Source organism: Mastigoproctus giganteus, chromosome 12 (assembly GCF_048544385.1).
Source record: "Mastigoproctus giganteus isolate SK-2022 chromosome 12, ASM4854438v1, whole genome shotgun sequence".
NCBI classification, from domain to species: Eukaryota; Metazoa; Arthropoda; class Arachnida; order Uropygi; family Thelyphonidae; genus Mastigoproctus; species Mastigoproctus giganteus.
In genome coordinates, this window is record NC_143586.1 from 34,735,015 (window position 1) to 34,760,413 (window position 25,399).

A 25,399-nucleotide genomic window follows, 5' to 3' on the forward strand; every position below is an offset into this window, starting at 1 on the left:
TGTACTAACCCATACTACCTGATTGGTCCAATGGGTAATGTATATGTCTAAGGAGTAAAAGTCACAGGTTTGAATGCTGCCTCCATTATTTTATTTTATTAATTTAAATTAATCTATTTTTGATATTATTATTATTCTTAGTTGTAATAGTATGTACAAAAAAAAAAAAAAACAAATGGGTAAAATTTTTGACACTTTTTGTGGGGGACCTTGTTTCTATTACAAAATGTGAAACTTTAGTCTGTTGAACTTTGTATTAACAAGATTTGACTGTATGTTACTATTAAGTTGTATGTTGTGAACTAGTATTGAATGTGTTGCAAAACGAATGAAGCTATATGTTGTAAATACGTAATAACAATGACAGAATATGTAAAGCAGAAAGAAATTGGTGTTTGAAAATTAGTAATGTAACATAATCCCTAAATCCGTCACATCCTGTGTTTTTTTTTTTTTTTTTTTTTTTTTTAAGCTTACTTATTATCCTTCTGCTCTTGTATGGTCAGCTACCCTTGAAGAAATAGTCAAACAGTGCAGGAATTTTGAAAGTCAGATTTTTGAGGTTCTACCATAACTCAATTTCAGTGGGGTTTTAACCTGACATTGGCCATGTCCCCAGTTGTAACAAAAAAGGTCATGCAGCACCTGACGGTTGTTGTACTTCCTTTTCTATTACTTGAAAAGTTTTTTTTCTTTTCCCCGTTTCTAATACAGCTTGTAGTACACTAGTTCTTGACATTTTTTATTAATGTTTTGCAGTACTTGTATTCAATTTAATTTTTTATTTTTTGAAGAAAAAAGTTAATTTTAAATTTTTTTTTTTTACACAACATAAAAAGTTTAAGTTCAATAAAATAAAAATTTTATTAATGTTGCTGAAAATAAAAGGAAAATGTTATAAACATAAACTTTACTTAAATCCTTACTTTAAATCTGACCGTGACCCAGTCCTAGTGCTGTTCAAACCAATAACCCCAATTGTCAACTTAAAAAAAAATAAATAAAATAAAAAAAAAAAAAAAATATATATATATATATATATATATATCAAAACATCCTCAAATGCATCACAGCATGCATCTCTCATCCCATATTCTGTCTTTGAAACCCATGACTGCTACTCTTATAGCAGCTGATATGTTAATTAAATGGATTATTATTATTATCAAGTCATAATCACTTCCCACCGAAGAGTATTGTGGACTGCTGGCTTCAACAAAGATTTTTGATTAAAATGGCAGGCCACATTTAATCACCTAAATCCCAGGCTATTAAGAGCTACTTAGATTGCTTATTAACAGTTGGTAAGTCAGCTTATGCGTGTCCTAGCTTCCCAGATCAGTTTGATCCTCACAGATGGATTGACTACATAATGAGATTTGACATCGTGGGACTACAAATTAATCCTGACTCCCCCACCCCACCTAACACCGGGAGACAAGACTTGCTGACATCAATCTGCGCTTCTAGACAGCAAATCATAGCAGCTTTAAATTCAACCCTAACCTCCACTGCAGTTGGTGCAGACAGAACACTTTATGCCAAGATGCTTGGAACCATATATTATTTTATGCTGAGATGCTTGGAACCATATATTATCGGTATAATTTATAGGTTCCTTTCAAAAAAACTTTTAGGTTTTGTATAATTTTAAAGAAAATTATGTAGTTTTGTTTAAATTTTATAATTTTATTTGCTGAAAATTAATTATGCATTAAAACAGTGGTTCTCAAATTGTACATTGTGGCGCCATAATTTACCTGGGGCATCGTCGATGGTCTAATAGTTTATGTAAGATTTCCATAGCAAATATTAAAAATGCATTAAGAATGAATTTTTTTTTACTATTAGATATCTACTACTATTTGATTGTATTATTAATGTAAATAATTATAGAAAATATTTGGGGTATTTTTGACGAAGAGAACGCATATTCCCTGGCCATATTCTTGGGACCCGGTTACTATCAGGGATTTGTTTGGGTATTTTCGCACATTATTTGACCTTGCATTAGTCTGAACTATTTTATTAACATATTAAAAATAAGAAATTGCACAATTATAGATGTTTTAACTTCTAGGGAGGTGCCGAGAAAATTTTACAGGTCAATGGAGGCGTGGGCTCAGGGCACCTCCGTAACCAGGTGGGCAGGAGCAGCAGTGCGTAGCACACGCTTCTTGATTAGACCAGGGTCCGAGCCCATGACCACCAAATACGGAGAATGCGGAAAGTCAGGGAATAACCACCGCATATCCCTGGAGCAATATGGCCTTAGTTGCTAATGCTCCTAAAAACCAAAATAACAAACAAACAACAATAGTGTGGGCTCAAAAATTATGAGAACCGCTGTATTAAAAGATGAAAGTAATGTTGTAAGGCATTAGTTTATTGTGTCTGTCTGTTTTTGTTTGTTTTTACTTTAGGTAGTTTGTTTGCTTTTGCTGGATGAAGGGAGTAGATATGCAAGTCTAGCTCATGACTTAGCAATGGTGTGAAAAAAGGTGAAAGTGATTCTTGCACTGCTTCTATTGGAATGAGCAGCAGCTTGGAAAATAAGATGCAGGATATTTCAGAGACTGCTGTGAGTCATTGGGGTACAAGTAAACAGATGGGTTGTGTTAGGGCAGCTAAGAAAAATAACAGGTGCATGTATACTTGCGTGTACACCAATGCTAGGAGTTTGGTAAATAAATTTGATGAATTTGAGGTATTGCTCAAAGCATCAAAGGCGGATATTGTTGGGATATCAGAGACGTGGTGTCACACAGATATAAGGAATGCAGAACTGGAATTTGAGGAGTACAACATCTACAGAAAGGATAGACAGGATAGGAAGGGAGGAGGGGTTATGCTATTAGTTAAGAAACACACAAAATCCAAGGAACTGAAGCCAGTCGACATCGCTGGACAGTGCAGTGTCGAGTCAGTTTGGTGTGACATAAGCATTGGGAGATCAAAATTGAGAGTAGAAGTGTGCTTTAGGCCTAATGACTCTGATGAGTATAATAAGAAACTGTACAGGGAAATAGAGTGGGCCAGTAAATCAGAGAGTCTTATAATGGGGGATTTTAATTTCCCAGATATTGACTGGAATTTGTGGATTGGTCACTCACACACTAGCAAGGCTTTTGTAAATTTATTGGATGATTGTTTTCTAAATCAGCATGTTCGGGAAGCAACTAGACGGAGGAATACTCTTGATTTGATTATCAGTAGTGATTCTTCATGCATTAAGAATCTGCAGATACAGGAACCACTAGGTGGCAGTGATCACACTGTGTTGAAGTGGGATTTACTCAATGAGGTAACTACCATCAGGGTTAATGGGAAGGGTTTTTGCTTTCATGAAGGCGACTATGATGGTCTGAGACAGTATTTAAATTCTATACAGTGGGACCAACTGATGATATTACCAACAGCAAACTCAAAATGGGACGCATTCAAAGAACTAATCTTGGAAGCTGTTAGACTTTACATACCAACGAAGAAATATTGTTCAAGGTTAAGGCCTAAATGGATGTCAGATGAACTAATGAGACATATGGCAGAGAAGAAAAATGCATGGGATACATATAAATTAACATGTGACAAAGAAGCCTATGATAGATATAAGTTGATCTGTAAGCAAGTTACAAAGGAGGTTAGGGAGGCGAAGGCAGATTACGAGAAATCTTTGCCAAGGGATGCGAAGAAAAACAGCAAGGAGTTCTTTACTTATGTAAACTCTAGAAGGAAGGGGATGAATCAGATTAGTCCACTTGATATCAATGGTTCAACTGTTCATGATCCTGCTCAGTTAGCTAACAAACTAAATCAATATTTTACATCTACATTCACACATGAGGAGTTATTCAGGAAGGGGAATGCCATAGATGAAGTAAACACTGGCAGTGAGCTAGATGATCTTGTAATAATTGAGAGTAAAGTGGAGGAGAAATTGTTGAAGATAAATACAAGAAAAACACCTGGGGTAGATGGGATCTATCCAGTTATATTAAAGGAGGCAGCAAAGGAAGTAAGCAATCCTTTAGCCACAATTATGAGAGCTTCCTTGGACTCATGGGAGGTACCCACAGACTGGAGAAGTGCAAATGTAACCCCAATTCACAAAGGAGGATCAAAAGCTGACACAAGTAATTATAAACCTGTGAGTTTAATTTCTGTTCCAGGAAAATTAATGGAAGCACTGGTTAAAGAAGCACTGCAGGATCATCTTGACAAGAATTCAGTTATAGCTCAGACAAAGCATGGTTTTGTTAAGGGAAGGTCTTGCCTGACCAATTTGATTGGATACTATGATGTAGTCACAAAAGAATTGGATGCAGGGAATAACTTTGATATTATATATTTGGATCTTAGAAAGGCTTTTGATACTGTTGCACTTGGAAGACTGCTGCACAAATTGGAGCAGTGTGGCATTGGTGGCAAATTGTTGCTATGGATAAAGGGATGGTTGAGTGGCAGAAGACAGAGTGGTAATTAATGGACACTGCTCATCGTGGACTAATGTTATTAGTGGAGTCCCTCAGGGTTCAGTGTTGGGTCCATTGTTGTTTTCTGTATTTGTAAATAATATTGATGATGGTATATCAAGCTTAATGTCCAAGTTTGCAGATGATACGAAGGCTGGCAGGGTTGTTAAGGACACTACTGATGCTGTGCTGCTGCAACAGGATCTGGAAAGGTTGAGCAGATGGGCTGAGAGATGGCAAATGAAGTTTAACATTGACATATGTAAAGTACTACATAGGGGGAAACAGCAACCCCAGAGCAACGTATCAACTCTGTGGTACTTCACTGACAGTGGTAGAGAATGAAAAGGACCTGGGGGCAATTGTGCAGGCAGATATGAAGTTCTCTGAGCAGTGCAGATGGGCTGCAAGAGTAGCTCATGGTGTCTTATCAATGATATACAGGAATTTTTCTAGCAGGGATAGGGAGGTGATTATTCCCTTGTATAAGGCAATGGTCAGGCCACACCTTGAGTACTGTATACAGGTTTGGAGGCCTCATTTCAAGAAGGATGTAGAGCTGCTGGAACGAGTACAGAGAAGGGCAACAAGGTTAGTGAACTGAACGAAGGGTTGCTCTTACGAAGAAAGGCTTAAGTTTTGAAAATTACAATGTCTGGAAACTATACACCGGCGAGGTGATCTGATAGAGGTATACAAAGCCTTGAATGGTTTGAGCATGCTGAATGCAATGGGATACTGCCTCTTGCTCAGAATTATCACCTGAGAGGGCATAAATTCAAATTGAGGAAAGACAGATGTAGGATAGATGTGCGGAAATTTGCCTTTAGCCAGCAGGTAGTTGGTTGGTGGAACAGATTTCTATCCCTTGTTGTGGAAGTTGATAGCCTAAATAAATTTAAGGCTGAGCTGGACAGGTATTTCGAACGAACGGAGGGGTGAAGTGAAAGGTTTTTTTTTTTTTTTTTTTGGCTGATGCTGCATAAGCTTGCTTTCTTGCATCATATGCCTCTACTAATGCTAAAAGCCCATATAAGTTGCTTCCATCTTGATGGGATTTGAATCTTGCCCTTTTACAGTGTTTTAATGTTTTAAAGAACAAAAATCATAATTTCTTGACAAAAGAATATCTTGCAAAAATAGCCGCTCCACTCCACCCCCCCAGTTGATTCAAATAAATAGAATAGATAACTATTTTTGCTATTGGATATAACAAATAAATGGATAAATAAAAATTGGTTTTATATGGCTAAATAGTTCCTGCCAATTCACAAATAAATATGTAAAATACTGACCTACTGGACCTTCATTTATTTATTGAGTAAAAATATTAATAATACATTACATTGAATGTATTATTAATATTCTAATTTTTTTATTTTTTGAAATATCTGCAATTTAATGTTTTAGACTTATATTATTTTAAGTGTGAGCTGTATACTATTTCTTTTAAAATATCATGTAGAATTTCTTTTTTCTTTATTTTTAATTTTAGGGTGGTTCCAAATTAATAGAGGAAAAGCCGGAGTTAACTTCAATAATAGAGCCTCGATTAGAGGAGCTTTCACAGCAGTTCAAGGCTCTAGAGGAGACAACTTCACAGAAGGGTGAAAACCTATTTGATGCTAACAGACAAGCACTATATGACCAGACTTGTGATGATATTGATGAATGGATCAGTGACCTTGAAAATCAGGTGCTAACAGCAGAAACAGGGCAGGATTTAACTAGTGTAAACATGATTCTGCAGAAGCAACAGGTATATGAAAATTTGTTATCATTTAAATAATATCTAAAATTTATTTAATAGAGCTTATTTATTGGAATATTTCTTTAGGGTGCACATTTCTCCCAAATATGAAAAATTATTATTATTTTATTATTTAGAGCAGCTAGCTAATTTCATTCATTGAATGGCTGAATTTAACCAAATGAAATTTTGCAATTTCTTCAGTATTATGACAACTAATGCTGACATAAAAGAGCCAGCAGAAATGTGTTGATATTTTTGCTTTGACATGTGCAATCTATTTAGGAAGGATATATAGTAGCGGAGTAATAGATAACATTACTTGTCAAAAGCAGTCTATATGCAACAACAACATTCCCAGATTTGGAACTAATATATGCCATAGTAAGAAATAAAGGAAAAATAAGAGTGGCAGTATGCCACAGAAAACAGAAGGTAGTAAAGAGTATGACGAGAGCTACTAAACTATTCTGCCAAAGTTGTGGGACATATGTATGAACAAAACATTTATTCAAAGAAAGTAAAAGGTATTGAAGAGTTACTAATAATTTTTTATAGAAAGCTGATGTAGTACTTCACTTCTTCTTTAAAACATTCATGAATGTCACTAATGAATGCTTCCATTACATTCCCAAGTTGTTCAAATGGGATGAAATCTAAGGGGCTCTGTGCTGGCTACTGTAGCTTTCAGACATTATACTCTTCAAACATGAAGTTCACAGTTCCTTGCTTTTTGACATGGAAAGTTGTTGTGTTGGAAGGTGCAAGGACCACTTCCATAAAATTACTACACAGTATATAGAGCACTGCAGAATTGTCCAGAACATAGGTGTACACCCAGTTTCCCCCATTGGACTATTGCAAGTCTTCCTCTTCTAACTTCACAGTTGGGACAACACACTCAGATTATATATTCTCCAGGCATCTTTCATCCATAGCTAAACACATTCTTTAGACTGGAAGAGTGTAACATGACTTGTCACTCAACTTGTCACTGACAACCTGATTAATTACAAGGAGCTTAAAGCTAAGGCATATTATGTGTGGAAAAAGGACTTGTGAATCTGATTTGCTTCCACTGTTACAAATAATACTGATGATAGAAAAATCTAGACAACATCAAAAAACTGCAATGGTAAATCTCTCCTGGTATTAACACCTATTCTAAGTTGATATGGCAAAGACCTAGTCTCTCCAGTGGAGATTGCAAATGCTCTGGAAAAGTCCTTAGCTCAAATCTCAGCCACATCAGCATACGAGCTAGCCTTTAAACAAGAAAAAGCCAATGCAGAACAGCTGAACTTCAATATAATGGTGGCTCTTCCATACAACTGACGTTTTATAGTTTTTGAGCTAGAAATCTCTAAGCAGATCACCAGGAAGCATAAGATAATACTCCAGGATCTGATGTATTAACTTATGCTTCAGCCCTGACAAAAGAGCACTGTATTCTTTACTGATGTATTTTAATAGCTTTTAAAGCTTTTGATACTGTTGCACATAAAAGATTGCTATACAAATTGGAGCAGTGTGTCATTAAGGGCACACTGTTGCTGCTATGGATAAAGGGATGGTTGAGTGGGAGAAGGCAGAGTGGTAATCAATGGACATCGCTCTTCATGGACAATGTTATTAGTGGAGTTCCCCATAGTTCGGTGTTTGGCCCATTGTTGTTTTCTTTATTTATCAATGATATTGATGAATGCATATCAGTCTTAATGGACTTTAATTCATTAAGCCTGATATGTTTCAAGTTTGCAGATGATACAAAGATCAGCAGGGTGGTTAATGACAGTGTTTTACTGCAACAGAATCTAGAAAAGTTGGGCAGATGGGCTGAGAAATGGCAATTGAAGTTTAACATTGACAAATGCAAAGTACTGCATATGGGTGGCAGTAGAGTACCATACCAACTGTATGGTATGGTATGGTATAGTTGGTATGGTACTCTACTGTACCAACTGTATCTTACTGTACAGTAGTTGAAAATGAGAAAGACTTGGGGGTAATTGTGCAGTCAGATGTAAAGTTTTCTAAATAGTGCAGACAGGCTGCCAGACCTGCTCATTAGGCTTTGTTAATGATATACAGGGATTTTGCTAGCAGGGATGAGGAGGTGATTATCCCAATCTACATTGTACATCTTGAGTACTGCATACAGATCTGGAGGCCTCATTTTAGGATAGAATGTACAGCTGCTGGAATGAGTACAGAGAAGGGTAACGAGGTTGGTGAGGGGAACAAAGGGGTGCTCTTACCAAGAAAAGCTTCAGTTCTGCAATTTGCAGCATCTGGAGACTAGGCACCTGTGAGGTGATCTGATTGAGGTGTTTAAGACTTCGAATGGATTAAGGAAGCTCAGTGCTGATGGGATTCTTTCTTTTGCTCAGCCCACACACACACACACACACGGACACAAATTCAAATTAAGGAAGGATAGTTGCAGAATAGATGTGCAGAAGTTTATTTTTAGCCAATAGGTGGTTGATTGTTGGAATAAACCTCCACCTTGTTGTGAAAGCTGATAGTTTAAATAAATTCAAGGAAGAACTAGACAAACTAACTGTTGGAGGAAACGAATATGGGAAATTGGAAGGTTTTTTTTTTTTTTTTTTTTTGTGCTGATGCTGTGTAAGCTTGTCATTTGCTAATGCTAACAGGATTTTCTCAGAAGGCTACTATCCCTATTCTTAGTGCCACTTAATAGTCTTAGCCTTTCCTAAATTGGGAAAGGATCAGTTAGAGATGCAAAGTGATTGACCAATATCTCTTACCAGTTGCCTTGTAAAACATTAGAAACAAATTATTCACAATTAGTGTGATTTTTAGAACCTTGCTTAACAATAAACAAGAATCAGTACTTCTGAAAAAATCAGTCAATGCTAGATCTTCTGATCAAGGCAGAATCCAACATTTGGAATGCTTTTATGCAAAGTGAACATCTTCTCATGGTCTGCCTGGACATTGAAAAAAGCCTTTCATACCACCAGAAGCATATACAATATGGAATTCTCCAAAATCTGTATTGCACAGGAATTGGTGGTCAGTTGCCACTAATCATACAGAGCTTTCTCCAGAACAGAACCTTTCAAGTGCATTGCTGCAATTCTGTATCCTGAATGAGTTGTCCAAGAAGAATGAGTCCCACAAGGATCACTTCTTAGTGCCATGCTCTTTGCAGTTATGATAAACAGTGTAACAGAGATTATCTCAGCTAATGTTGACACCTATCTATGTGCTGATGTACAATATCCTGCTGTTCTCAAAACACATGCACCATTGTACAACCTCAGCTCTTAATAAACAAAATAGTCATGAGCATCTCGCCCTGACTATCGCCTTTCAGCAACAAAAACCACTGCTATCTAGTGTCAGTACTATTCAGATCCTGAGCTAACTGGGAATCCAATCAGCAACAATATCTGGTTCTTAGGACTGATACTTGATATTAAGTTTACTTTCCAGAAGCATATAATGCAAACACGAACTCAGTGTATGAAGAAAATGAATACACTTATAATTATCTCTTCCAAGACATGGGGAGCAAATTTCTACACACTGCTACACCTATATCAAACCTTAATCAGATTCTGTTTAGACTACGGAGCCCCAGTGTATGCGCCTCCATAGCCAGGTGGGAAGGAGCAGCAGTGCGAGTAGCACACGCTTCTTGATTAGACCGGGGTTCGAGCCCGTCACCACCAAATATGGAGAATGCGGAAAGGTCAGGGAATGACCACCGCATATCCCGGAGCAATATGGCCTTAGTTGCTAATGCTCCTAAAAACCAAATAACAACAACAACAACCCAGTGTATGGCTCTGAATTCATCCAGCACAATGCCCTCAGGACTGCCCTAAGATCTTTCAGGACATCCCTGTTGCAAAGTTTGTATGTAGATGCCCATGAACCTCCATTACATCTTAGGATGTAAAGGGAGGCTATTATGTAGCCTCCCTTTTCACCAACTTTTCACCCTATCTGGACACATCTCTTCAATCCGGGGGGGGGGGGGGGGGTTAGTTGTCTGACGTCCCCAGAACAAACTTATATATAAGGGGGTAAACTTATATAGAAGTTAAACCCAGTGAAAGTTAACCATCTTGCAGATGGATTAACTTCTAAAGCCTCAGACAATACAACCACCATGGTCAATGCACATACCTCCTTGCAATAACTATTTTTTTAATGGGGAAACATTCTCTGTCAAGCCAAAATTTTAAACAGGTACATGCAGCTCATGCCTTGGACAATGCAGAAGCACTCCAGATATACACAGATGGCTCCAAAACTGGCACATCTATAGGAGCAGCTGTAATACTTAAATCCACTCTCTCTGTCTTGTTACCACTTGAATGCAGTGTTTTTTTGCAGTTGAACTCTACAATCAAGATGACTTTGACTCATCTTAATAACTTTTTTTTTAAGTTCACAGGTCATAGTATATATGGACTCTTTAAGTGTAGTGATGATTCTACAAAATAAATCACAGGATTTCCATCCACTTCTGCCACAAATCAGATCCCAGTTACTTCATCTCAATGAAAATAAAGTAATGATGAAGTTTTGCTGGGTACCCTGGCACATTGGAACACCAGGAAACAAGCAAGCAGTTCAAGCAGCAAAACTCCCTGCTGGCTTTGATTCCACCAAGTTCCAATCATATGTCCGGATATATACTGACCTGTGGTCTTAAATGTAGCATACCCAGACAGGTAACCAACTTCTTTAAATAAAATGGAACCACGGCTGTGGAGATCCAGCTATCGTTTAAACGGACACAATGAGATTGTTCTCCTTTCGAGAACACGAATTGGCCATATGCATTTAATGCACCTCTATTTACTGGTAGTGGAAGTTCTCCCACATTGGTTCCCCGCTTACAGTAACGCATATTCTCATTGAGTGTACACATTACCATTCAGTCAGAATAATATCTTTCAAATCACTACTTAACTTGCACGAACCTTTGCAACTCATATTAGGTCAATTTATCAGTTTTTCACATACCTAAAAATGATCAACTTGTATAATCACTTTCTAGATATATTTTGTTCAGTACGTTGATTAACACTCCATTTTAACAGGTGCAATTTAGCCATAGTGGCCCTTGTACCATTAAACTCTCATGACAAAGACAACAACCATGCATAGGACTGATTTCTCTTGATCCCCAATCTGGGTTTGGTGTGACCTGCACTGTGCCAGTTACAAAAGACTGCAGCTCACTACACACCACAGGAAACACTTATAGTTTTCCCGTGTCTCTTTGTGGCTCCACTTAGATTTACTATGATCTGTGGAGAGAAATGCACCTTTTAGAATCGGCATCTGAAAGGTGTATTGGAACCTGTCTGTCAGTATTTTATGCCTAATTAGTTGTTTCTTGTCTCACTGTCATCTCTGGTCTTCCATTTCTTCTACACATTACCAATTTGGGAATTTTAAATTCTGGAGTATTAAACTGTACAAACATTTTCCCCACATTACATTGAATTCTCAGTACCCCTAAAGCTCTGTTACCTTTTTCTGCAAGTGCAAGTGTTGTTATAGGCAATTTAAATCTATACTGATTGGAGCAGTTCAGAAATCAACTGGATGATTTTTATTTTTTTATTTCAGAATAGTAGGGAAAACAGTAATAGTAAGAATATTCAAGATTTGATCATCACCTATGAATCAGATAGTGTCACAGAGCTTGGTACACTAACTCCTAACTGTGAAGTGAAAAATGAGATCTCAGTTGTTAAAGCTAACAGCAAAGGTTTTACTACTTGGTTGCTATTTTGTTTACAGCTGTTAGTTTGCCACCAATTGTGTATACTAGTTTTTGTTGGATTCTAGTCATAAAAGATGATTTGAGAGATGAGATAGCTAAATTACTAAATTTCCTTAGTGAGTTCTGTCTTTTAATGCCATTTGATTACTACAGTAGAGCATTGATAATCTGAACTAATTGGGACTGGGGTAGATCAGACTTTGATTTGTTTGAATTTTTGAACTCATAAAAAATACTGTTCTGGAAACTAAAAAAAAGAAAGGTTTAGTAGTATGTTTAGAAATAAAAACACTAAGTTGTACTTGTGTATTTTTATTCATAGGTAACAAAACAAATGGAATTTTCGGCCACAATAGCACTTATTTATATGCCTTTAATGAAAATAATTACTTATTTTTTGCTGCACCATTTTTGAACTTCATTTCTTTGCTGCCAGATTTCTTACTCTTTTCAGCAGGAGTAAAATAAATTTTCTGTTTATACTCTGGGATGGCCACACAGTCAGAGGAGTTCACAAGATAAGAGAGAATACAAGAAACGGCACCTTATTTAGTATTCATGGGCTTTAATTTTTTTGTTGTTGTTTCTAAAGAAATTCAAAAGCGTTTCTATAAATTTGGCAAAGCAACTTTCACAACACTTATTCCAGCACTGACCCACTCGCAATCGAATTTTGATGTTTATCAGATTTCTCACAGACCTCATTTGGAGGGATTTAAACACCTAACAGGGTTTGGATCCCTCTTAACTCATCCTTGAATGTGATTTTGCAGTCTATGCTTGACTCTGTTCTATCATTAATGTAAAAAAATCATATTGTAATTGTGGTGACCCAGTGAATCTCATTCTTAGCAATTAAGCTAAGAATGTAATTTATTCTCCCTCAAACCAATAATTTCTACCATCAAGCAATCTGATGTTTTTAGACAAAATTATTACAAATGTTTGTTTAAAACAGATCACTCTTTCTCAGCCAACTCTACTCTGATCGTCTTTTAGATTTGAAAATTTTTATTTTCAATTCAAAATTGACTGTTTCTTGTCCGACTCCTAAAATTCTTATTTGTAATTTAGAATATCAAAACTGTCAACTTTGGTATTGAGTCGGGAGAATAACATTAAAATGCACAAAGATCATGTGATTTAGTATAATGCTAAATTCTTGTTGGATGATGAGTAGGACTCATGTTCATATCACCACTACATATAACCAGTCGTTATAAAGTTCGTGGTGGCGATATAACCAGGATGTGATGGTGTGTTGTCTAGGATGAGCAAGACCTTACTCATTTTGCCGTATTGTCCATGATACTTTTTGACATTCAGAATAAAATTATTGGTAAACAAATCGGTAAATACTGCTGAGTTCATCCACTCATTTTTTTGAACTTTATAACTCAGAGGGAGGAAGGAAACATTTTTAAAACAATAAGATTTCTTTGATTTTCCTATCAATATCAATGGCAAAGCATGAATCCTGTTGTCATTAGTGCAAACCATAACTGTAACTCTCTCTTTACTCAGTTTAAACTTGGGAGTAGCTGTTTCACGGTGAGATGCAAGAGATTTTTGAGGCATTGACCTCCAGTTTATTCCAGTCTTGTCATTGTTGTATACATCATCTTTGGAACATCCTTCACTTTCCATAAGATTGATATCATTTTATCAAATCGCAAGATAAAATTTCCCCTTCAATATGAAGTTCTCTATTGCCATTGTTGTATACATCATCTTTGGAACATCCTTCACTTTCCATAAGATTGATATCATTTTATCAAATCGCAAGATAAAATTTCCCCTTCAATATGAAGTTCTCTATTGCCATGCAGTGATTTAGTTTTTTAGCCAGCCTGTACTGACTTTAAAGTCTGAGGAACTGCCTAATTTTTTGTTAAAATCCAATGCCTTTTCACACAACAAAAGTCCAGATATGAGTTCTCCAAAACTTGGTATCTGTGTGTGTGAACTACAAATAAACAGCATTGGAAAGGGATAGGTCATTAGCTGTTTTCAGTTTTTCACCATTTTTTTGCACCATCACCTGAATCAAGTTTCGACGTGAACTTTAAAATTTTTTCCTTGTTGTTTTTAATATCTGTTATGGTTGCCTTTGCTAATGAAGACCCACTTTCTCCCTTTAAAGGTGTTTAAAATCTCAATCTTTGATTCAGTTGTCAAAAAATTTTGCTTCCTTTTAAAATACAAGGAAGAAGATGCCATAACTACAGTGCGGTAAAATAAAACTGTAAATAAATGTTCAGAATCTTCTCTTCATTCCTATATCTAAACTTCGTGAACGTTTTACTCTGTATCTCACACACATATTGTATTAGTTGCAATTTCTGCATGCTGTTCTTTGTTATTGATTGATGCTTATCTTTTTTTCCTATTTTAGATTTTATGACCAAAAAAAAAAAAAAGTCAGTGAACAGAAATATCAGTTACAAAGTGTGTTGAATAACAGATTACAGAGTGTTATGTTTAGTTAGTACTATATGTATATTAATTAAACTGTGTACGTAAGCATAAATTTATCTTTATTTTGCTAACCTATGGATGATATTTTTCAGATTTTCATGTATCATTTAATTTTATTGATTGCTAAGGTAATAAAAATGTAAATTTGTGCTTTGTCTTCATTTTTATAGTATGTGGATAATATTTCTGCAATTTTCGCTTATTAGAATTGCTGTTTAATAAAATCAAAATTCAATTCGCAAACATGATCAATAACCTGTGCTTATTGTAATTATTTTATGACATCAGCATAAAAAAAAATAAATAAATAAAAACAAATGCTGGCTCGTTCAGATTATTGATGTTTTGAATTATTGACATTTGGATTTTCGACGCTCTGCTGTGTATGCCATTATGCCATTCATCCCCTTGTATTTTCCTTGAACCTTGGCTAACATTAGGGCGCACACAGTACATAAACTGTGCTCAACAGGAATTTTTCTGAACTTGCTTGGGCAATCAATTTTCCACTAGTAATTTTTCTGTGCAGCAAGTTTATTTGTGGAATTTTGAAGTTTTGTAAAAATGAAAACCTTGCACATAAATGCTTTTAAATATGAGTTGTTTCTTATTTTGTCTTGATTGACCAACTGGAGGAGATATTTCTGAAAGATATTTTTAATATTTTTCAGAAATGAAATAATAATTTTAAATGTTTATTGCATCTATTAATTTTTTGCTGATTCAATTTCATTTAACCACTGGATTCAAATTCCAGAGAATGCTTCATTTTCTGCCCGAAGTCAGTTTGATAATTTAATTTGCTACTTCTCTAACTTAATTTTAATTTTATTTTACTACTTCTCTAACTTAGCTTCCAACTTTCGATGCATGGAGTAGCTAGCTTAATTTAATTTAATTTTAATTACTTAATTTTTCTGATTTCTTACACTTGGAGTTCCCAGCTCAAATCATATATACTTTAGCTCACCCTTAGTTGAAACTTTTTACTACTTCACAGCAGTACAGATCGCCATGACCTACACGACCCTAGTAAGTTATCCTATTTCTTTTTACTCTTTTTATTCTTTTTGATCTTTACTTCCAGCCTCTGTCGGGTCAGCCATGAAATATACACTCCTTATGATTTAAAAATTAAATTTTAACCCTAATATACTTTACTGAACTTGCAGAGAATGAGAATCACAATGGATCAGTGCCTGCACTATGTAAAGAACCTGATCATTCAGTGTGAGGCAAAAGACTTGCATATATTTCATGTGAGAAACAGGGGCTTTACTTACTTATTGCTGTTTCCTCCTTTGATTTCAGCAACTGGCCCCAACTAGCAACTGATGAAGGCACTGAGGTCACAGGATGAATGACATTAAGTAACTCTTATTACTTCTTTTTACCTTTGCTCCCTTCTTTGTTCTCTGTGATTGCAATTTTTGTTTCGTTAGCCCATTGTCCTCCGTAATGACGAGTGCAGTAACATTAGTGCTTTGCCTTTCTCTACTTACAAATATATATGTGTGTATATATATATATATATATATATATATATATATATATATAAATCAAACAAGAAAAGGTATTAAAAATTAAAAATATTAAACTAGGTTATGGATCCGGGGTACTACTAGTTATAGCAGAAAAAACTGGCAACCATAATGAAATATAGATGAATATATTTTTATCAGTGTATTAGGTGGAGGCACTGAACTGTCAGGTGTAATTACCATGGAAAAATTGAGAACACATGCAAGGTAAAAACAATACCTAAAATAAAATTAAGGTTTAACATAAAAATAAATGATAACACCTAAAGCCGTGGGTCCTAGGACTTTAACTACTTTGTCAACGGGGTTGGCAACAAAAATCGTAGGAGCCACCACAGTAAGCCGGTTCTCTGTTTCTGTTATGATGTACACGTTGAAAAGAAAAGCGTACGTATACATCATAACCGACCCGACAGAGACCAAAAGGAAGGATTAAAATTAAAATATATACAAAATAATAAAAATAAAATAAATAAATAAAGCTAAAATAATGCTGATAGATTCCTGTAAAAAGAAAAAAAAAAATGAAGTCCAAAAGAAGGCAAAAAAAGAAAGAAAAAAGATGCTGTATACATATGCTTTCTTTTCAACGTGTACATCATAACAGAAGCAGAGACTCGGCTTACTTGTGAACTTTATTAGGACTGTAGTGAAGGGTTTTAGCTCTCTGCAACAATATGTGAAAAAAAAAAAAAGGTAAATCAAAGGGTGTGTGTGTGTGTGTTTGTGTTTGAATCTTTAACAAACACAATCTCCTGGGAAACAGCTGTGAATTGATGCATCTGCAGCCAAAATCATAAGGTGACTGTTTCAGATGCTTATCAAATGTCACTCACCTCTGCAAGCAGATTATCAATTATGGAATTGTTGCAAGTTGACAGAACATTTACTTTCTGTATTTAACTTGGAGAATCACAATGGATCAGTGCCTGTACTATGCAAAGAACTTGATTGTACAGTGTGAGGCAAGAGACTTGCATGAAAGCCAGTGATCCTAGACACCAACTGGAAAATGTAGCTATTTTTGTATATGAAGGAAACCACATGAGGCCCTGGAATCACTGTGTTACAGCCTGACACTACAGGCTGCTAGAGGAGATATAAATGGCACAGCGTATGTTTTTGTTGCATACCCTTGGTTCCCCTGCTCTCACTGGAGAGCACCATGCAAGCCAGAATATATCTGAGCATCATTGCAGATAAGGTTGTTTGTTGTTTGATTTTTAGGAGCATTAGCAACTAAGGCCATATCGCTCCGGGGATATGCGGTGGTCATTCCCTGACCTTTCCGCAACCTCCTTATTTGGTGGTCATGGGCTCGAACCCCCCATCTAATCAAGAAGGGTGTGCTATGCACTGCTGCTCCTGCCCACCTGGCTGCGGAGGCACCACAGATAAGGTACACTTGACAATGTTGTATTTACCCCTATGGGCAGGAGGTACTTTCGAGATGATAGTGCAGTCATCCACCATGCCAGATATGTGAAAGGAATGGTTTTAGATATATAAGTAAACTGCAAGCATCTCCTCTTGCCAGCCCATTCTCCCGATCTCATTCCTTTCTTTATTCTGTGATGAATTGGTGGAAAGGTTTGCTCATCAGTACAATCTGTAGTCTGTTTCTCTACCATTATTGAGTTTAGTATACTTAATATTAATGGGTAAAGTGCCTGCCTGGCAACCCAAACATCGCGGGTTCGATTCCCGCCTCGGCCTTGGATCAAAGTACTGCAAAAACCTTGGGAGGTGCATTATGGCCACAGAAGCCTATGTGCCAACAACCACCAAAAAAATAAAAAATAAATAATAAATGTAATTTTTCGACACCTTCTTGGAACTTCATTCTCTGTTTTGCTACAAGTATGCTTTGGGCTAACAGTGGTCCAGTACACTGTTACATTGTTCTTCTAGTAAAGTGCCAAGGCAGTTTACATACATACTGTAGAAAGGTTAAACTTGTAATTATGGTTCTCTGTTGTTTGGCAGGCAAGATATTAAACATAGTCATCACTTCACACATTCTCCTTTTTATTGAGGGAAACCCACCTCCCTCAATAAAATTATGGAAGTTCAGCATATATTAAATGATTGTAATTAAAATAGCACCACTTTTAATATGTTTAGTCATTATAACACAGCACATAAGTAGTGCTTAAACTTAGTTAGTTATTAAATGATTGCTTACATATTATCAGCAACTGCTGTGAACCTCCTTTCAATCTGAGCCATACACTCTTAGTCATATTTTCACCGATGATAATAATGTATCCAAGGATTTTATATTTTTAAAGAGAACTAACTTACACCAGTCTCTTTTTATATAACTTGATATTATTTTATAATATACTTCATGCTGTATACTTAATTAGATTTTAACATTCCCATTCCTTATGATATGCCCCTCGAAGTGGGCACCTGTACGTGGTGAGGGGACCTCCCAGTGATGCTGCTGGTTTTCCAGATTAGCATCACTGGGATCTAACGCCCATACCTTGGTTCCAGGGTTAGATCATTGGAATCCGGCGTGTGCAGCCGTGCGCCGCGACCTGTGGATTTCGGAAAGGGGGATTCTGGTGGTTGAGGGGCCCAGCCTTAATACACCACTTTGGCTCCTGCTTCGACAAGACGGGAGGTCCCGGACCGGCCCGACTGGGATCAATCGGCGGGTGGTTTTTTTACTGCTAGGGTCAACTGCATTCCAATAAGTCTCCCTCCCTTTGGTCCTGGGATGGGATAAAGACTTATTGGTAACGTGGGTATGGTGCTCCTAAGCGAACTCGGCATCCCATTCGTGTACGCAGTACCTGCTAGTTCACGAGTGGGCTTCCCCTCGTAGGGCTCCGTGGTGGGTGAGGTACTTAGGCATCAGACACTTTCCCTTTACTCTTATGAGTAATTTAAATCCCTCTTTTTCTGGGGCCCCAACAAGGCCCCTACCTAATCGATCGTCGGATGAAAGTGAGAGCAATTTTGCCAGAACTGAGGAGAAAACTCCATCTGTGACACCTCTTTTCCTCATTCTCCATTCCACCTGAGAGCAGTCAATAGGGAAAACGTCACCTTTCTTAAAAAAAAAAAAAAAAAAAAAAAAGGTTGGTGCAAATCCACAGTATGAATATACCCAACCTCAGAGGCCTGTTTGAAGAGTCACCTTTCTTTATCCAGAAAGGATTAGAAGGGATGGCAGGTTCACCCAAATCCGTAAAACGGCTGCGTTCTGGAGATATTCTAATTGAAGCATCAAATACAAATCAAGCAGAAAAAATTTTGAAAGCCACATCTATAGGGGGGAATACCCATCATCGTAACCCCTCACAAAACTTTGAACTCTTCACGGGGTGTCATATCAGAGTGGGATCTTCTTCACGTTTCTGAAGAAGAGATCTGCTCTGAATTAAAAGAACAAGGAGTAACAGCTGTCAAGCGAATATCCATGCGTAAGGATGGGAATCTCGTCCCTACCCGAGTTCTTATCCTAACATTCAACACCCCACGGCCTCCAAGTTCCATCAAGGCAGGGTACTTAAACTGCCCAGTGAGGATTTACGTTCCAAACCCACTGAGGTGTTTTAAATGTCAAAAGTACGGCCACTCACAAACAGCTTGTCGTGGTAACCCTGCCTGTGCTCGATGTGGTACTAAAGATCACGAGAGCAAGGAATGTATAGCTCCTAAGCCTAATTGTATTAACTGCCAAGGAGAGCACCCTGCATACTCTCGAGCATGCCAGCGGTGGAAGGACGAAAAGGAGATACAAAAATTAAAAACGGAGCTAAACATCTCCTACCCAGAGGCTAGAAAATGCATACAACCAATAAATCGTGGGAAGCCTTCATATGCTCAGAAGGTTTCTGCGAAGTGCACTATCAGTACTCAAACAGATGACTATACCACCAAGAGAGTCATTCACGCTGATTGCACGCTATTTATTAAGCTCACAAAAGCCCACCAAAAAAATGCAGTCAGCTGCTGCTACTCCTATATCCGTACTTCCTAGTGCTCCACTACTACCAAAACAAAGTGGTAAAGAGAAGCTAAAAAGTTCGGAAGAGCCACCCATAACACCAGAAACAATGGATGTAGAGAATAAGGAGGTACCAGATGAATCAGTCTTGGAACTCTTTGCAGAGGAAGAAATGGACACGGGACAGCGTCCATTGTTCCCCAAAAAAGATAAATCCAAGACTGACAAAAGTAAGCCCTCAGCACCTCGGAAGCCGCCTGACGGACCCACCAAGCCAAAATAATGGCTAAATTCCTACAATGGAATTGTCGTGGATTCTGGCGAAACACTGATGATATCAAGGCCCTCCTGCAAAAGCACGAGCCAGTTTGCTTTTGCTTGCAGGAGATTTATCTAAAGGCAAATGATAACCCCACCATGCATAATATAACACTTTTTCGTAACGACAGAATTGCGGATGGTCCTGCTCATGGAGGAGTGGCTATCCTTGTGGGGAACCAGACCCCAGTTCAGCACTTCGCCTTACAGTGGGATTTTTATTAACGGTCTGCTCTATTTATTTGCCACCTGGGACTGACATCTCCCAGAAAGACCTTGATGATCTTGTAATGCAGTTGCCTCCCCCTTTCTTACTTCTTGGGGATTTTAATGGACATAATACCCTGTGGGGTAGTGCTAATATCAATGGAAGAGGACGAGTCATGGAGCGTATGCTAAATGACAATGACCTTTCCCTTCTAAATACTTGAACAAACACCTTCTTTCACATGCCTACCCGTACTTTTTCTGCCATTGATCTCTCTATCTGCTCCCCTTCTCTACTCCCTTCACTCACTTGGAAAGTGGAGGAAAATCCATATGGAAGTGATCACTTCCCTGTGATAACCTCGTTACACAGTGGGAGGCCATGTCTTCCTTTCAGGTTACCACGGTGGAAGACTGATCAGGCTGACTGGACTGCCTTCAAACATCAGGCAAATTTTGACCTCAGTACCGTGTCAGTCAGGAGTCTATCAATGATGCAGTAACGTACATCACAGAAATTATTGTCCAAGCAGCTACGAATGCTGTTCCAAAAACATCTGCCCGGTTTCCACCGTTTCCCAAACTCTGGTGGAATTCACAATGCACAGCAGCCAAAAAGGCTCAAAATAAAGCATGGGGGATATTCTGCCGATATCCTACCACTGTTAATCTAATAGCCTTCAAGCATGCATGAGCCAAAGCATGCTACATTCGCCGTCAGAGTCAAAAGGAATCTTGGATCCGTTTTACATCATCTATTAACTAGTCTACCAAATTTAAGGTAGTCTGGGATAAAATCCGAAAAATGAAGGGAAAATATACATCCCACCCTTCATCGATCCTAAACTATAATGGATGCAATATTGCAGAGCCCACTGCAATAGCCAATGCTCTTGGGAAAACATTTTCAAACATCTCTGGGATATCATCCTATCCCCCAGAGTTCCTGGTCCTGAAACATAAAAGAGAAAAAGAGGCACTAAATTTCTCATTGGAAGTCCTTTTTTTTTCCCTACAATGTGCCTTTCACACTGCAAGAATTAAAAAGAGCTCTCTATCATTCCAAGGCAAGTATCAGATGGCATCCATTATGAAATGCTTAAACATCTCTCACCTATGGATCTATGGATCGCCTGCTTGTTTTGTATAATAGAATCTATATAAAAGAGCAATTTCCGGATTCCTGGCGCATGGCACTTGTGCTTGCCTTTGCGAAGCCAGGAAAGGATCCCAAACTCGTTAGTAATTACCATCCTATTGCTCTGACTAGCTGTCTGTGCAAAATCCTGGAGAGAATGGTTAATTTTAGGTTAATGTGGTATTTAGAATCGAATGATCTTCTCTCCAGCATCCAGTGCGGCTTACAAGAAAACAGATCAACTCTTGATTATTTAATTAGACTGGAAACATCCATCCGGGATGCTTTCCTAAAATGCGAACACTTGGTGTCAGTGTTCATTGACATGGAAAAAGCGTATGACACAACTTGGAAATTTGGCATCTTAAACGATTTGCATAGTCTTGGTCTTAGAGGGCATCTCCCCGTTTTTATTAAAAACTTTTTAGCCAACCGATATTTCCAAGTCCGTGTGGGATCCTCACTCTCTCGTTCGTTTAGCCAAGAGGAGGGAGTACCACAAGGATCAGTTTTAAGTGTCACGCTTTTTTCCATCAAAATAAATTCCATCACAGAACAACTTCCTCCAACTGTAAACAGTGCCCTGTATGTTGATGACTTTAGCATATTTTGTCAGTCATGCAACATGAGGGTTATTGAAAGACAACTGCAACAAGCCATCAATCGCCTTAATTCCTGGGCACTTGCAAATGGCTTCAGGTTCTCGCCGGAGAAGACCGTTTGCGTACACTTTTGTCGTAAGCGTAATCTTCATCCTGAACCTGAATTAAGGCTCGTACAAAATGCTATTCCAGTAGTGTCAGACACAAAATTCTTGGGACTTGTGTTTGATAAAAAGTTGACCTTTCTTGAACATATTCGTCAACTTCGTACAAAATGCATGAGGGGACTAAATATTCTTCACTCTCTTTCCTCCACGCATTGGGGAGCAGACAGGTGCACCCTACTACGTATTTACCGTGCACTTGTACGATCCAAATTAGACTACGGGGCCCAGGTATACTCCTCAGCTAGAGATAGTGTCCTTTGATGGCTGGACCCTGTCCACCATCATGCTATCCGTATCACTACTGGAGCTTTTTGAACATCTCCTGTCCAGAGCTTATACATCGAAGCAAACGAACCATCATTATCCCTTCAACGTAAGCAGTTGTCTTTAAACTATGCTTTAAAGTTGAAATCCCTGCCAGACCATCCTACGTGGACATCCGTTTTCGAGCCATGTTGGGAAAACTTGTACAATACCTGTCAGACTGCCAACTGACCTTTTGGTATTCGTGTCCAAGAGCTACTCAGAGAGTTTAACATCATGGTAGACAAGGTTGCACAAACACCAAAACAAACTCTTCCACCCTGGCATGCCATACCCCATCGTGCGACTTTTCCCTTAAGAAATGGGTAAAGTCTGAGACCTCATCATCTGTCTACCAGCAGCTCTATTCTGCACACCGAGCTGAGCACTCAGACTTCCTGCCCGTTTACACAGACGGCTTGAAGTCTGAATCGTGCATAGGATCTGCTGTTGTCTTTCCGGACACTATAATATCTCAGCAGATTCTTCCTGAATCCAGCATATACAGTGCAGAGCTGTATGCTATAGAGCTAGCCTTGGATCATATTCGAACTTGTCAATGCCAAAGTTCAATAATATATTCTGACTCTTTGAGTGGCTTTATTATCTCTGAGTCACAACTCTCATCCAGTTTTCTGTCGGGTTCAGCAGAAGATACATTCTCTTCATGAATACAAGTTTGATATCCGCTTCTGCTGGATTCCTAGCCACATTGGGATAAAGGGAATGATTTGGCTGACACTGCAGCCAAATCAGCAACACCCACTAATAATCGTTGCCTGTCAGTCCCCTATACAGACTACAGGCAAATAATATGCAAGAAGATATATTCCCAATGGCAAGAACTATGGCATAGAGAGAACAAATAAATTATACCAAATAAAGCCTGTAATAGAAACATGGCAGTCTAGTCTGTGCAGGAATCGGAGCGAGGAAGTTGTTCTTGCTCGACTCCGCATAGGGCACAGTCATCTGACACATTCTTTTCTGCTGAGGGCGGATGACCCTCCAATGTGCGAGTCTTGCGACACCGTTTTAACTTTAAAGCATATTTTAATAGATTGTGTTCATTTTACCCATTTTCGCAATATACATTTTACCACTTTTACTCATCGGACTGAGCCTTATACACCCAGTCAGATTTTATCAGATAATGACCACGTGTCGGCAGTTTTTAAGTTTTTACAAGCTATTAATATATAAATTGGATAATTTACTTTTAAATGTATACTGCCTTATATATATATATATATATATATATAAAAGGCAGTATACACATATAATATATATATATATATATATATATATATATATATATATATAAATAACAATTTGACAAGGTAACCTTTTTAAAGGTTACCAGAATTTATTTTTGTTGATATTTTAATCGTTTCCTGGCGCAGTATAACCTTAGTTGTCTTTGCGCCAATAAAACGAAAATCAAAAACCTTATGATATGACAAGGTTTCCTTTTGAATCTGACACTAATCCTTTTCCTATACTAAAACCAAGGTCTATGGCTTAGGGCTTTTCATAGGGAAAAAAATCGGTTTTCACTATGGCCTTAGATCTCACTGAGCCATTAATATGCACATGAATCTGCATACATTTATGCTAACTTAAATAATAGTGATAAACCATTTGTTGGTGTTTTTGTAAATTCATAAATGCCTGTATGGCTATCTTCAGGTTATCCATTCACATATAACAGAGTAATTCCTAATGAATGGATTTTCATAGAATTTTATATTTGTCTTACCTAGAAACGTATGTTTCAGCATTTAAAATTTTATTGAAAAGGACAAATAAAGACAACTTTTTTGATACATATGGTTATTTATTTGTTATCTCAGGTGATATTCAGTGGGTGTTCATTACATTTCATAATGTATGTCTATAGATTGCTACATAAAAATAATTAAATAAAAGTTAAGAACAAAAAATTAATAATTTAAGAGAAAAAAATTCAAATGCACCTGAAAGGTAAAGCAGTATCTCCTCCCCATATTAAAGAAAATGTTCTTTCTTTAAGTTTAATTAAGTTTACTACCAAAATTACATCAATGGTCAGTGAACTTGCAAGAACCAGACAGATGTGTAAGCTGTAATCAATAATTGTTAAAATGCACATTAATATTTGTGTAGTGAAATTAATACATTCAAGATATGGAGGAGAGTTAAAAAAACAATTTTTATAAATTTTTTTTAAATTCTGATTTATGAAAAATTTGTCGTTAAATATATGAAATATTTAGAAATAATAATAAAAAAAATTTCTGCAGATGATAGAAAACCAAATGGGAATAAAGGCACAACAAGTAACAGAATTGCAGAGTCAGGCAGAGTATTTGGAAAGAATGGATCCTGATAAAACTGATGAAATTAAGTCTAAAAAGTCCTGTGTTGAAGAAAGGTTGGTGTTTTTTTTTTATAATTTAATGCAACAGAAAAAAAAAATAATAATAAAGATAATTATGTATTAAAAGTTAATTCCATAAAAATAATATTATCATTGACAAGTTATTGAAAAAGATTTCCTTTTCCCGTTTTTACTGTTAATGCTCAATATTAGTATGACTTATCTCCATCATAAGCTGTACAAAAGTAGTTGTCTTGATTATGTTCTTTTAGGATAAATTGCAAAACCATAAGTGATGGTCTAGTTTATGTTCATTTTAAT

At 37.2% G+C, this 25,399-nt stretch overlaps 1 protein-coding gene across 1 annotated transcript in view; it reads left to right on the plus strand.

Annotated features, from left to right (window-relative positions):
- LOC150076876 (spectrin beta chain-like) overlaps positions 1-25,399 on the plus strand; it is an 800,006-nt gene that overhangs the window by 430,627 nt on the left and 343,980 nt on the right. Inside the window, exons 28-29 of the mRNA XM_090386889.1 lie at positions 5,968-6,231; positions 25,002-25,132. Of these exons, the coding sequence (XP_090243015.1) occupies positions 5,968-6,231; positions 25,002-25,132 (395 nt within the window). The remainder of the gene's footprint in view (positions 1-5,967; positions 6,232-25,001; positions 25,133-25,399) is intronic.